This window comes from Hemiscyllium ocellatum, chromosome 16 (assembly GCF_020745735.1).
Source record: "Hemiscyllium ocellatum isolate sHemOce1 chromosome 16, sHemOce1.pat.X.cur, whole genome shotgun sequence".
Lineage (NCBI taxonomy): Eukaryota > Metazoa > Chordata > Chondrichthyes > Orectolobiformes > Hemiscylliidae > Hemiscyllium > Hemiscyllium ocellatum.
Window position 1 is genome coordinate 26,744,889 of NC_083416.1, and position 15,352 is coordinate 26,760,240.

The window sequence follows — 15,352 nt, forward strand, 5'->3', positions numbered from 1 at the left end:
TAGACAGGGGACGAAACATCTGCAAATCAACCTCCCAGCTCAGCAAACATACCCACAACCACGACAAACTTCCCCATTCCTGCTAAATGAGCTATATCACATTCTCTTCTTACACTTTATAATATCAACTTCTCTTCCAGGGCTATAGCCTTTTCTAGGAGTATTGTACATTTCAAAGGAAACTGTGTAATTTGTATTTCTCTCAGAAAGGAGAAATTGGAGACTACAGATACTGGAGATCAGAGTAGTGTGTGTGGTGCTGGAAAAGCATAGCCGGTCAGGCAACATGCGAGGAGGAGAATTAATGTTTTGGACATAAGCCTGATTACTTATAAAGGGTTAATTCCCGAAACATCGATTCTCCTGCTCCTCAGATACTGCCTGTGTTTTTCCAGCACCACACTCTTGACTCCCATCTCTCAGAGAAAGTTGCAGTGTCCCAGCAGCTGATATCAGTGCACGCGCAGAACAAAGCTTGCAAAACAATCACTGCTAGAATCATGCTATTATGAACATAGGTAAGCGTTCTCTAAAATACTGTTCCTTAATTCCTCAATGATGTTATCAGCAAATTGTGCTGCTGGAATGCACGTTATCTGAGAACTACCTGCAGGTCAATCTCGTGAAATTCTCCCTTTTTTAAAAACACTGTCCAGAGAATTGTATTTTCAACATTCCAATGTTCTTATCACCTGGATGTTTTTAAGCCAAAGTACATTTACAATAAGTAAATCTTATCATCCGGAACTGAAGATCCACTAATGTTAAAACAATGTTCGGAAGTTCATTCTGGCCAGAAAATGAAATCCCAAACATTATAATCTAAACACAACGTTCCCGAGATTAAAACTTTACCCAGACCTGTTTCCTCCATCCATTTTATGCCAGATTCTTGATGAGTGCTTTTGTTAAAAAAACTATCCATAGGATTGATCTTACAGGACCTCAACAATTCTGATCATCTCCAATCTTATCTGCTTTTTTCTCAGATTCCCTCCTGTATACATTTGAGACAGCTCTGTTCCCTCTCCTATGCAAATTTGTTAGCACGGGGTTTTGTTTTGAGATAATTTGGGGATGATGAGTATTGTGTGTTTTTCTTTGATTTTCAATTAATTTTTAATCGACCATGACCAATTCTAAGAATTTTTTTTACCATGCTTTAAGGCACAAATTCTGAATCAACACTTCATTAGTTTTTTTTACTTTTATGACCACGACTCGTTGTTTAAAGTGACATCACTTTAACCATGCATATTCCAAACTTAATACAGTCAAACACATTCAAGTCATCATACATTCCCAAGATACAAACTAAACTCAAAGTATCCCCAGATCTCAAGCTCTAGAGGACAAAAACACAATTTATACAAAACATATAACAACCAACAAGCAAAGGTTGTTAATGCAGTACTCTCAAACCAGTGTCTCTTTTGCTTGCGGTTTTTACAACAGCTCTACACTGTCCGTCTGTCTGGAGGCTGTCTCCTTGATACTTTTTGCACCCCAGTGGTTTCTTCAACTCAGTATTTTTTCTTTGCACAGTACTTGCAGCACCCTGGTGGTTTCTTCACCCTTGTATTTTTATGCACGCTGCTTAAATTACACACCTTTTAACTCTGCTTTTTCTGGATTTGCTACAATTGCAGTTCTTCTGTGTCTGACTTATGGACACACATACACACACACCAAGTGATGAGTACCGTTCATTTAACTCTCCTTTTTCTATTAGTTTAATCAGAATGCTACCCACTCTCCACAAATTCCTCATTGTCACACAGTCCAACAGCATCCTTGTATGTATGGTATTTGCAAACTGGTTTTTTTCATTCTCTCACAGGATGTAGGTATTGCTGTCTGGATAACATTTAATCCACATCCCTAGTTGCCCATGAGGAGGTGATAGTGAATTCCCTACTTGAATCATGTGGCCTATTTGATGTAGGTATATCCACAATATTGCAAGATACTTTCCCACAGGAAGGAAAATTTGAAAGGAATGCTATCTTAAGCTGAACTTGGTACTTTGCACACATGAAAAGGGAATATTGCCGTGAAAAACTCTAGTCTTGGAACCACAAGCGAATTCAGTTCTAACCAAGAATGAATAATTTCTCTCAAAATAATTGGAAAATACAATCCACATATCTACACTAAAATATACTGAAAAAAGATTTCATTTAAAAAAAACTAGGGTGTTATTTGAATCTTTATTGAAAGTAGCATAAATGGAACACTTAATTACTCCTGCATTTTTTCAACAGATTCTTCCTTATATTTGCCTTTATCTTTGCCAACTTGGCGAGATTTTGCCTTGCGTTCCAGGATCTTCTTGCGATCTTTGTCCAGCTTTAGCCTGGTAATTACCACCTGCAATAAATTACATAAATTTTTGCGGTTAGTTCTTCATACGTAACAATGCAAATCAGAGACCTGTATGAAACAGACAAACAGCCAGTCAATAGCTGTAAATAAATGTGGAGTTATGAGATTTTAGATGTAGTCCTCATGCTCAAAACCACTTCCCCCACCCCCCCACTCTCTCAAAGGGAACAAAACCATCACCCATTAGTTAAATCATACTCCTTAAGATGTCATAACTGAAAAGAATTTCAAAATACAATGGCTTATTTTCAAGTGCCATGATTTGAGAATGAACAAAATTGCCAGTTCATAAACAAAATCATTTTCACAATGAGTGAATGAGAAATGCTGGCCAGCACATCAAGAGAATCATAAGTTTATTCTTCACGTCACCTATGCTGATAAAAAGGTGCCAATCAAATGAGCTGCATTAAATATTTATCACTTTCTTTAGAAGATAAAATGGTTTCTTCAAGATACTGAACTAAGAACCAAGTGTTCAAGATGGAAATTCCTTACAACCCAAATACTGGTCCAATGCACTTTGCTGACAAATCCAACTCTCATTAAACCTAAATAGAAGTGAAGTACTGAGAAGTTGAAATAAAAACAAATTGCTAGAGACACAGGTCTGGCAATACTTGGGAGAGAAGCAAGTCTGTGAAAAGCCTTAGAAAAATCAATATTCAGATTACATGCTTCAGAGTAACAAACCTCTGATTTGCTCTTGTAGCTTCAGTGCTTATGTGGTGGATCCAGTGAGGTGTCTGATCAAAGGTAATCCATGGGATATCAATGGTAGGTGATTACACTGTCACAATGCCACTGAATGTCAAGGGAAGATGCTTTGGTCATTTCCAACAAAAGAGAAAGTTGAACGAGATTTTGTATGCTCATAAAGCAGAGTCAGCGAAAATTTAGAAGAAAGAGGTCGATGTTTCCTTGTTAAACAAGAATCTGGAGAGGTCAGAGGTCTACAGCAAGGAAACAGGCCTTTCGGCCCAACTTGTCCATGCTGTCTAGTTTTCATAATTAAAACTAATTCCATTCACCTGCATTTCGTCCATATCCCTCCATATCTATCCCGCCCATGTCTAACCGTTTCTTAAATGACAAAATTGTACTTACTTCAACGACCACTTCGGTCAGTCTGTTCCATACATTCATCACCTCATGTGAAAAATTGTCCCCCCTGACTCTTTTGTACCTCTCCCCTCCTCACTTTAAACCTATGCCCTCAGTTTTAGACTCCCCTATCAATTTGTTGGCTGTCTACCTTTCATGATTTTAGAGGCCTCTGTTAGGTCAACCTATTTTCCTCTACTGTAAGGAAAAAAAAGGTCCCAACCTATCCAACCTCTCCTTACGAGTCAAATTTTAAAAATGTGTTGCTGGAAAAGTGCAGCAGGTCAGGCAGCAAAGGAACAGGAGAATCGATGTTTCGGGCATAAGCCCTTCTTTAGGAATGAGGATGGCGTGCCAAGCAGGCTCAGATTAAAGGTAGGGAGGAAGGACTTGGGGGAGGGGTGTTGGGAATACAATAGGTAGAAGGAGGTTAAGGTGAGGGTGATAGGCCGGAGAGGGGGTGGGCCTATCACCCTCACCTTAACCTCCTTTCTATAGTACGGTGGCCTCAGCAACATCTTGTACAGCTGCAACAATTCATCCCAACTCCTCTACTCAATGGTTCGACTAATGAAAGCAAGCATGCCGTAAGCCTTCTTCACCATCCCATTTACCTGTGACTCCACTATCAAACAGCTATGAAACTATACCTCTCCATCTCTTTGCTCTATAACACTACCCAGTGCCCTACAATTGACTGTGTAAGCAGTGCCCTGGTTTGACCCACCAAAATCAAACACTTTGCATTCATCCAAATTAAACTCCATCTATCATTCGTCAGTCCACTGCCCAGTTGATCATGATTCCCCCTGCATTCCCAGTTAACCTTCTTCACTGTCTATTATACCAACAATCTTAGTGTCACCTGCACACTTACTAAGCATACCTTCTAAATTCTCATTCAATGATATCCCATAAATAATGAACAATAATTCCACACTGTAGGGATTCTATGAGGTTCAAGAACACTAGCCCCTATGGCAGAGTGTGGTCACCACCCTGTCTTCGACCATGTAGCCAACTTTCTATTCAATTGGCTAGCTCTACCTGGATCCCATGAGATTTAACCGTACTCAAAAACCTAAAGTCCATGCAGATGTCTACTGCACCACCTTCATCTAGTTTTTTGGTAACCACTTAAAAAAACTCAAATTAAATTTATAAGAATTTCTCATGCACAAAGCCATGCTGACTACGCAGAATGAGTCCTTGCCTCTCCAAATGCCTGTAGATCCTGTCTCTCAGAATCCACTCTAACAACTTAGCCACCACAGACGTTACACTCATTGGTCTGTAGTTCAAGGCATTTCCATGTAGCTTTTCTAAATAATGGCACATCATTAGCCACCCTCCAATCATCGTACAGTTCACTCTGGGCCCCACAATTTCCATCTTTGCTTCCCAGAAAATCCTGGGATACACTTCATCAGGTCTCAGGGATTTATCCACCATAATGTGTTATATGACAGCGAGCACCTTCTTTTCTGCAATATTGACATGCTTTAAGACATTGCTGTTTATTTCCCCAAGTTGCCAAGCATCCATGCATTTCTCAACAGTAAATACTGACAAGAAGTATTCAGTTAGAATCTCATCCATTGTTTGTGGCTCTGCAAATAGACAACCTTGTTCTCTTTAAGAAGCCCTCTTCTCTCCCTCATTACTCTTTGCCCTTCATAGACTTGGAGAATCCATGCATTCTCCTTTTCCTTTCCTGCCAAAGCCATCTTATTATCACTTTTTAGCCCTCCAGATTTTTCTCAAGTGGACTTGGACACCCTCTGGACTCATGGGATCCACTTGATCCCAACTGCCTATATATGTTATATGACTCCATTTTGTTGACTAGGGCCTCAACAGCTAGTCATCCAGGGTTCCTTACTCTTGCCAGCCTTACCCTTCACTCTAACAGAAATATGCTGGCACTGAAAGCTGAATTTGAGATTACAATCGTTACAACTGGGATTGAGGGGCTGAATGGCCTACTTAAGAGTCATAGTCAGAGTTGTACAGCATGGGAAAAGACTCTTCGGTCCAACCCGTCCATGTCAACCAAGTATCCCAACCCAATCTAGTCCCAATCTAGAACAGGATTAGTCCGAGACAATTAAACAACTAACAGAAGGGGGCTGCTTCGTGAACACCCCCCCATCATCAGAGCATGATACAGGTCAATCTGCTATAACGTGTGTTTCGTCAACCTGAATTCGCTGTAATATGATTGACAAACTGAGGCACCATTTCTAAAGTGCAAACTTTAAAAGTGTAACGTGATTACATCACCAACACTTTTAAGTACTGTTTCTAAAGCGTGATTTTTTCTATAAAACAGGGTTGTACTAGAATGCAACTGACTGTATTTGAGTTGAAACAATAAGAGCAGTGTACTTAAGTTATTTTCAGCTCGAGGTATTGAGTAAATTAATTTCTTCATCCTCCTGAGATACGCACTACCACAGAAGCTAACCTTTATCCAGTATGCTAAAGGCTTTATCACAAAATTGCTTAAAACAAAGTGTAAGCTATATATGGATACTTCAGTTGCCTACTCAAACTGGATTCTGCAGTAAACAAAAGCTGCAACTGTAAACAATGGATTTAACTTGAAGTGACCCACTAGTTTATACAAAAAACTCAAAATGTCAGCATTTTGAGTAACTATAAAATTGTGTTAGTTTGAGGATGACAAATTCCAAAATCATTAAATATTGTAGAAAGAGAGAACATTCACAATGACTCAAAATTTCAAGTGTTTTTGAAATGTGAAATATACCTTGAAAACAAGTTAATTAATTCGCAGACAAGATCCCACACCAGAAATGGCAGAGTTTATTGAGGAAATATTAGCTAGGTTGCTGAGTGAACTTCCATGCTGCTATCCAAGAAAAAAAATTACATTCTTTTTCTGACCTTCACTTAAGGCAAGATCTCATCCTTAGCTGGCCACTAACTCTGTTTCAATGCAGAACAAGGAATGCTGCAGTCAGCTTTGGCTATATGCTCAAATCTAGACATATTGTTGAATTAACTTACAACGTATTGTTGAAAATTTTCTCTTTACAACGATCAACCCAAACGCAGGGCATCTGTTTAGTTACTCTACTGCCCATATAACTACGTAGACAGATTCACTTGCTGATATTAACCAGAAAAACTTCCGTCATTCCTACCTTACTGGGGTGAATGCCAACATGAACTGTGGTACCATTTGCTTTTTCACGCTGCACACGTTCAATATAAATTACATACTTCTTTCTGTATACTTGGACAACTTTACCAATCTGTTGACCCTTGTAATGTCCTCTGACAACCTGCATATAGGATAATAAATATAGAACATGTAATTTAAATATTAGAATTATAATAATTCAAGTTAAAAATTTGCTGTTTCACTGGCATTTGAATGTTGCTTATTTGAACAACGTGATTGTTTTTTAGCAATTAATGGGAACTCTGTTCTTTCAAGATCAAAGTATCAGAATCAATCAAAATATTTGTGCTATAAGTTGATCATGTGATGAAACAGTTTCATTGTTTTAAGGTAAACAATTATTCTTGAATTCACGATGGCTATGGAAGTAAGACTCAAGAACACTATGCTTAATTCCTAAAATTGATAGCAAATAGCAGCACAGAGGTTAGCACTGCTTCGCAGGTCAGGGACTCAGGTTTAATTCCAGCTTTGGATGACTATGTGGAATTTACACATTCTTCCCATGTCGGTGTGGGTTTCTTCCCACAGTCCAAAGGATTGGCCATGCTAAATTGCCTAGAATCCAGGATATTCAGTTAAGTGAATTAGCCAAAGGAAAAGCAGAGTTGCAGGGGAAAGCACTGAGTGGTGGGATTCTCTTTAGAGGATTCAATACGACACACGGGCCGATTCCACACTGGAGGGATTATATGAATATTCAAGTTGTACTTTCAAATTACACATGCATAATTTATAAATATGTGCAGAATTAAAGAAGAAAACATTCGTAGGAACTTCGTGGAAGCAGATAAAAGGGAAATTTGAATTAAGGTAATTTTCGGAGGCATAGGTGAAAGATTAGCCAGAGAGGTGAGCTTTGATGGAGAGTCACAAGAGAAATGACTCATTAAGGGATTAAGGGATAAAATTCTAAAATCATACATCCTGGTTGATCAGAGGAACAGTCAACAATAAGAAAGCAAAGGGAGAATGCAGAAGAGTTAACAGTCAGAAGAACAAGGATCTGAGAAAGTGCTAAGTACTGACACAGGAATTTAAACCGAGGAATTCAAGATATTGGGTTATCACACCAAATACAGGTAAGGAAACATGAAGGAATTGGATGATGGATAGAATGTTAAAATAGGACAGCGATAGTTTATTTATCCAAGCATGCCAATAAGTCGTCTCAACTATGATAAACACTATCAAGATTCCTAGGTCAAGTGGAAGGTGACAGGTCAAAGTCTCAAAACAAGCTCCACACAAAAAAAACATAAAATTAACGCAGATCAGATTTGGGAATGTTAACTGGGCATCTGCAACCCTAAGTACTAGATTGTACATGAATGCAAAGACAGACATGGGACCAACAGACATTAATACAACCATGAAAGCAGCACAATTGGTCATCTGACCTTTCTTGAAAGCAATACCAAACAGCGTTTACTTAGATTACTTAGTGTGGAAACAGGCCCTTCGGCCCAACAAGTCTATACCGACCCTCCAAAGAGCAACCCACCCAGACCCATTCCCCTACATTTACCCTTTCACCTAACACTACGGACAATTTAGCATGGCCAGTTCACCTGACCTGCACATCTTTGGACTGTGGGAGGAAACCGGAGCACCCGGAGGCAACCTACACAGAAATGGGGAGAATGTGCAAACTCCACAGACAGTTGCCTGAGGCGGGAATTGAACCGAGGTCTTTGGCGCTGTGAGGCAGCAGAGCTAACCACTGTACCACCCGTTTACTAGAGTCAATATTTATTTCAATCTAGAAACTACCTATCACTGATACTAAATTACACTGTAGATCCAATGTAATACTTCTATATCAATATACTTCAATAACTCAATAAAGCACTACAAGGTTAAAAAGGAAAGAAATTCTGAACCGCACCATCTTAACTTTCTCTCAGAAAAAGCAGGAGAAGTCTGACAACATCGGTTCCATTGAAACGCACACTTAAAACACATTGACTTTATAGATGCCGGTTCACACTTTTTTCCCCCTCCCTGTATTTCTGCTATTATAATTATGACAGCCGTAGCATCTGCACAGACATGAATGAAATGTAAAAGCTAAAATGTTAGAAACCCATTACAATCAATATCTGAAACAGAAAGGCTGGGTAACACTATAAATGGAGCCATACGTTTATGATAATGTGCACATTTAAAAAAATAACTTTCTGTGCATTAAAGTCCAGGGTTTGCTTCACTTACCTGAACCTCATCATCCTTGCGTATGGGCATTGAGCGAACATTGTATTTCTGCCTCAGCTCCTTGGAGAGTGGAGAGGACATAATTTTCCTGCGAATGTGAGATGGAGCATTAAAGTGTCTCTTGCGGTTCTTCCTCCGGGAAGATGTGACAAAGGGGTTGAACTTCATGTTGGCTGCACACAGAAGAAACACGAAAGTTAAACCAGCTGCTCGTTGTTAGTTCGGAAAACATGAGTTAAAGAAATCAGACCAGAGTTTTGAAATACAAGGTAAAGTAAGGCGGTATTAGATCAATCAGAGGACTTGTTACATTAGGCCTGAAACCAGCTTCCTGGACAGTGAAGGGACACCGGGGGACAGTAAGCCCAGCAGGAACTGGATAATACCGGGGAACGCGGACTCTCCAGGTCCCCGCCTGCCTCTACCGCCTGTTTTGTAGGCCCCAACGATTCTTACATTGTACTTCCCATCTAACTCCACTCCATACTTATTTCTTAAAAATATTACTACATATGACAATGGATTCGGTCTCCAACTCAATATCTAGGATCACTTTACCACAGTTGTTAGAAAACAGTCAGATGTTAACGGATACTATCAGCTCAATCCTTACCGTCCAGCTGAGACGTCAATGGCCGCTGGTGAAAAGAGAATGTACGCATGTGCGGTGCGTGAGTTATCATGTCAAATCTCGCGTAATTACACGCAGGTTCCTCAGGTGAAATCTCCAAAGTGGAGAGAGAGCAAAATACAACCGACCGAATTTACGTTATTGCCAGATGTGCATAGTTCCTTCAGTATCTGTAGTTTTTATCAGAGTATAACGGAGAGTTGAAAAGTTGGAAAAGTACACTTCGGACAGCATTTGAGGCGAGCCGACGTCTCGAGCATAAACCCTTCATCAGGGAGTCGAACGGACTCTGGCGGGTACACTTTAATCATGGGCAAATACCCAGCTCAGAGCTGAAAATGTGGTTAAAGCACAGCAGGTCAGGCAGCATCCAAGGAACAGGAAATTCGACGTTTCGGGCCAGAGCCCTTCATCAGAAAATACCCAGCTCAAGCAAATTGCTTAAATTCAAATAAAAAACATTTTAAATTGCGTTAGGTTCAATTCTCACACTGAAAATGTGTTGCTGGAAAAGCGCAGGAGGTCAGGCAGCATCCAAGTAGCAGGAGAATCGACGTTTCGGGCATGAGCCCTTCTTCCGGAAATGATTTGGAGCTGCCGGTGTTGGATTGGGGTGTACAAAGTTAAAAATCACACAACACCAGGTTAGAGTCCAACAGGTTTAATTGGAAGCACACTAGCTTTTGGAGCGACGCTCCTTCATCAGGTGATTGTGTTACCATCCAGCCCTCCACAATCACCTGATGAAGGAGCGTCACTCCAAAAGCTAGTGTGCTTCCAATTAAACCTGTTGGACTATAACCTGGTGTTGTGTGATTTTTAACCTTCTTCAGGAAAGGGTTTCCTGAAGAAGGGCTCATGCCCGAAACGTCGATTCTCCTGCTCCTTGGATGCTGCCTGACCTGCTGCGCTTTTCCAGCAACACATTTTCAGCTCTGATCTCCAGTTCTCACTTTCTCCTCAATTCTCACACTGACTGAGGTGATCCCACGAAGATGCGTTCAACCTCTGCCCTCACCCGAAACATTGTGGCTCTCAGGTTAAACCACTCATCTTTAATGAGAAGGCAGCGTGAAAGTTGGATAGAACGCTGGTGACTTTATCTTTTCATTGCGGATACAATCCATCCAAGGTTTAGCCTCCAAACATGAATACATCTTGTTTAAATTTATTTCTTGGTGAATGATAAGCTGTTTAAAGTTACCTGTTATGCTTTTGGAAAATGCAAAAGTGAAATGTAATGCTATACAGTTGTCACTTGTGGGACTATCATTCCTTAAAATTGTTTTATTCCGACCTGAACCACTTTCATTTATCTACTTGTAAATTGGTTCATGTTCCTAATTTAACTGGAATTTTTCCGATTTTAAATCTAGTGCTTAATTATGGTTTTTATTGAAAGATGTCTGAAGTAGCTTTGAAAAACCATTTAAGTATGCCAGTTTTCTTAGAAAAACGTTTACAAAGAAAGCCAAATGTGAAAGAAAGACAATCTCACCACCTGATTTTCTGCAGCCAAACACCAATTAAATACCATCTTTGTTGGCAACCAGTCCTTAAAGCCACAATGTAATATCTCCCTTTTAATTTGTAAAGCACTGAATTAAATATCTTTAAAACTCCCTTAATGGAATCACCTAGAATTTGCTCAAAATTCATTAAGTATCAAGCATTTACATCTATTCTCTCAGTCTGATAATTTCTATCGTCTAATCCTGATGACGGGCTTTTGCTTGAAACATCGACTCTCCTGGTCTTTGGATGCTACCTGGCCTGTTGTACTTTTACAGTGCCACACTGACTCACTCCAGCATCTGCAGTTCTTACTTTTCCCCAACCCCTCATCTCAGCACTGTCCTTCACAAGAAGATTACTAGTGAAAGTATCAAGTTCAGTTTAAAGCTGGAAGTTTGTCTAAAATCCTTGTCTTTATCAAATAATTTTTGCAAAGTGAACTTCCAGCCCTTAACCAGCAGCTTCTAGCTGCTTGCTCACCCTCTGTACAGGCAGACTAATTCTCTTGTCTGTATTATTCACTGATAAAAAGGTCAGAAGTCACATGACACCCGATTATAGTCCAACAGGACTCCAAACTTTCAGAGCACAACTCCTTTGTCAAATGAGGGGGCCTTCCTCTAAAAACTTGTGATTAAGTAAACCTATTAGACTACAAGCTGGTGTCATGTGACTTCTGACCTTGTCCAACATCAGCACTTCCACATCATACAAGTGCAGTAAAGCCTGCAATCTGATCTTTAGAATGATATTCCTACACTTTCAAAAAAGGCCACAAAAGTAGGCAAGGAATACATTGAAAATGAACAAGGCCAATTGCTGATTAGCTGTTTTAGAGCTAAACTTAATCTTTAAAATGATTAGCTTGGGCACTTTGACAGGTTGGAAAAGAGCATGACTTTGGGACTGGGGGTGGGTCTTTGTCTGTCCAAGAAGATCACACCTGTATTCACTGTGGCAAGTGTTTAATTCCTTCCACCCAATCAACTTAGATCTTCCAAATCTTTGGAAGCTCACTTGTCAGAGAGACTTCAGTATAGGTAGTCTCGCAAAACTACAATACAGTTTATAAGCCTTAAACTTTAATAGTCAATAATGGGAGGTTCAGTGTCACAATGTGTTTGTATGACATAGCACAGATGAAGAGAAAAATCAACTAGCAGGAACCTAATGACATGTTTGTAGTATAATAGGTAACATGGAAAGGAAGCTCACAAATTCAAACAGTACTAATGCACTTTGAACAGCTACTGTGCTCTGAAAATGTTATTTCAGTTCAGTACTGAAACCTGCTTGCTTTTATCTGTAGAACAATTTTCCATATTTGCTGTGACTAGTTCAAAAGACTTAACAAAATTGGAGCCAATTGAAAAAAGTAATCTGCAAAAGTGTTACTTGAATTGTAGATTCTGTTACAAAGCACAACAACTACTTTGTGGTCAAGATACCAAAGAATAAGTGGCCTAAGACAACTTCCCAACTCACTAATTCAGTCTCCCAAGAGACTGTGGGAGAAACGTTGAAGTCTGATGTGTAATTCAATTAAAACCCCAGGTAATGGGGAGTAGTCTTTCCTATTCTTACATAGAGATGTACAGCATGAAAACAGACCCTTTGGTCCAACCTATCTATGCTGACCAGATATCCCAACCCAGGTAAAAACAATGACTGCAGATGCTGGAAACCAGATTCTGGATCAGTGGTGCTGGAAAGAGCACAGCAGTTCAGGCAGCATCCAAAGTGCAGCAAAATCGATATTTCGGGCAAAAGCCCTTCTTCAGGAATAAAGGCAGAGTGCCTGAAGCATGGAGAGATAAGCTAGAGGAGGGTGGGGGTGGGGAGAAAGTAGCATAGAGTACAATGGGTAAATGGGGGAGGGGATGAAGGTGATAGGTCAGGGAGGAGAGGGAGGAGTGGATAGGTGAAAAAGGAGCTAGGCAGGTAGGACAAGTCATGGGGACAGTGCTGAGCTGGAAGTTTGGAACTAGGGTGAGGTGGGGGAAGGGGAAATGAGGAAACTGTTGAAGTCCACATTGATGCCCTGGGGTTGAAGTGTTCCGAGGCGGAAGATAAGTCGTTCTTCCTCCAGGTGTCTGGTGGTGAGGGAGCGGCAGTGAAGGAGGCCCAGGACCTCCATGTCCTCAACAGAGTGGGAGGGGGAGTTGAAATGTTGGGCCACGGGGCGATGTGTTTGATTGGTGCGGGTATCCCGGAGATGTTCCCTAAAGCGCTCTGCTAGGAGGTACCCAGTCTCCCCAATGTAGAGGAAACCGCATCAGGAGCGGTGGATACAATAAATTATATTAGTGGATGCGCAGGTAAAACTTTGATGGATGTGGAAGGCTCCATTAGGGCCTTGGATAGAGGTGAGGGAGGTGGTGTGGGCACAGGTTTTACAGTTCCTGCAGTGGCAGGGGAAAGTACCAGGATGGGAGGCATGGACCTGACCAGGTAGTCCCAGAGGGAATGGTTTTTGCGGAAGGCGGAAAGGGGTGGGGAGGGAAATATATCCCTAGTGGTGGGGTCTTTTGGGAGGTCACGGAAATGTCGGCAGATGACTTGGTTTATGCGAAGATTTGTAGGGTGGAAGGTGAGCACCAGGGGCGTTCTGTCCTTGTTATGGTTGGAGAGGTGGGTTCTGAGGGTGGAGGTGCAGGACGTGGACGAGATGCGGGATGTGGACGAGATGCATTGGAGGGCATCTTTAACCACGTGGGAAGGGAAATTGTGGTCTCCAAAGAAGCAGGCCATCTGGTGTGTTCTATGGTGGAACTGGTCCTCCTGGCAGCAGATATGGCAGAGGCATTGGGAATACAGGATAGCATTTTTGCAAGAGGTAGGGTGGGAAGAGGTGTAATTCAGGTAGCTGTGGAAGTTGGTGGGTTTGTAAAAAAAATGTCAGTGTCACATTGGTCATCATTAATGGAGATGGAGAGGTCCAGGAATGGGAGGGAGGTGTCAGAGATGGCCCAGATAAATTTAAGGTCAGGGTGGAATGTGTTGGCGAAATTGATGAATTGCTCAACCTCCTTGCGGGAGCATGAAGTGGCACCAATGCAGTCGTCAATGTAGCGGAGGAAGAGGTGGGGAGTAGTGCTGGTGTAATTATGGAAGACCAACTGTTCTACGTAGCCAAAGAGACAGGCATAGCTGGGGCCCAAACGTGTGCCCATGGCTACCCCTTTGGTCTGGAGGAAGTGGGAGGATTCAAAGGAGAAGTTAAGGGTGAGGATCAGTTCAACCAAGTGAATGAGTGTGTCGGTGGAAGGGTACTGTTGGGGACGTCTGGAGAGGAAAAAAGAAAAGGGCTTGGAGGCCCTGCTCATGGCGGATGGATGTGTAGTGGGATTGGAATCATCCCAACCCAATGTAGCCCCACCTGCCAGCCCCCAGTCCATATCCCTCCAAACCCTTCCTATTCATATACCCATCCAAGTGCCCCTTAAAATGTTGCAATTGTACTGGCCTCCAGCACATCCTCAGGCATATGGAATATGCCAACCACTCTGAAAAAACTCAATTAGATCTAATTATAGATATTGTCATCTTAAGAGGTACAAGTATTCACAGGTGAATTTTGACAATCTTGGGTATTGATCAAAAATATTAAGACAACTGGTCAGAGGCAAATTTTGAACTACCCTTTGCACAAAAAAAAAGTTAACTTGTGATTTCATTAGGAGCTGGGGCCTCATCTAGAGAGATTTACAAAAAAGGCAATTGATGAAATGGCTATGTTGAACAGAGGGAAGCTTCAAATGATAATTTTGACACCGTTAGGCCTTGAGGAGGAAACTATGCTAAAGAAAATTCACGTTTTGCTGATCTGCCCAAGTGATGTGAAAAGAAAAACAAAACACACCTCTACATAACACTATTGCACTGCACCCACCCCCAAATATCCTGATGGCAAATGCAGTCCTGTGTTATGCCTTGAATTTCTCCACCTCAAAATCTTCAGTATTGCTCGAGGAAGAAAGGTATTGAGATGTTTCCAGAACATTTTTCTTCTTTACAAGTGACTCACTTTTGCTTGCATAAAACAGGGGTTACCTAGGAAAGATCACTTCAGGTTAGAGTGCAGTGTGCAACTCCAAAGATATTAAGCTTGAAGCCAATTGCATAATAGAGGGGCAAGTTAGACTGGAGCTTCCCAATGGTAAGTGAGAAAATTCTCATTACAGCTACATTAAAGGCCCAGAGATCCATGAAGGATAATCATGTTATAGTGCAAAAAGCAATGGTCCCTCAAAAGCTAAAACTGGGGCAGTTATTGGAATGGATATTATGAC

At 41.1% G+C, this 15,352-nt stretch overlaps 1 protein-coding gene across 1 annotated transcript; it reads right to left on the reverse strand.

The window, feature by feature from the left end:
• Positions 1-2,191: 2,191 nt before the first annotated feature.
• On the reverse strand, positions 2,192-9,624 carry rpl26 (ribosomal protein L26). The gene is made up of 4 exons (XM_060837089.1): positions 9,528-9,624; positions 8,915-9,087; positions 6,660-6,800; positions 2,192-2,370 (listed from the first exon to the last, which is right to left on the reverse strand). The coding sequence occupies exons 1-4, from the start codon at positions 9,595-9,597 to the stop codon at positions 2,242-2,244; spliced, it is 513 nt and encodes a 170-aa protein (XP_060693072.1). The 5' UTR covers positions 9,598-9,624; the 3' UTR covers positions 2,192-2,241.
• Between the last annotated feature and the right edge of the window lie 5,728 nt (positions 9,625-15,352).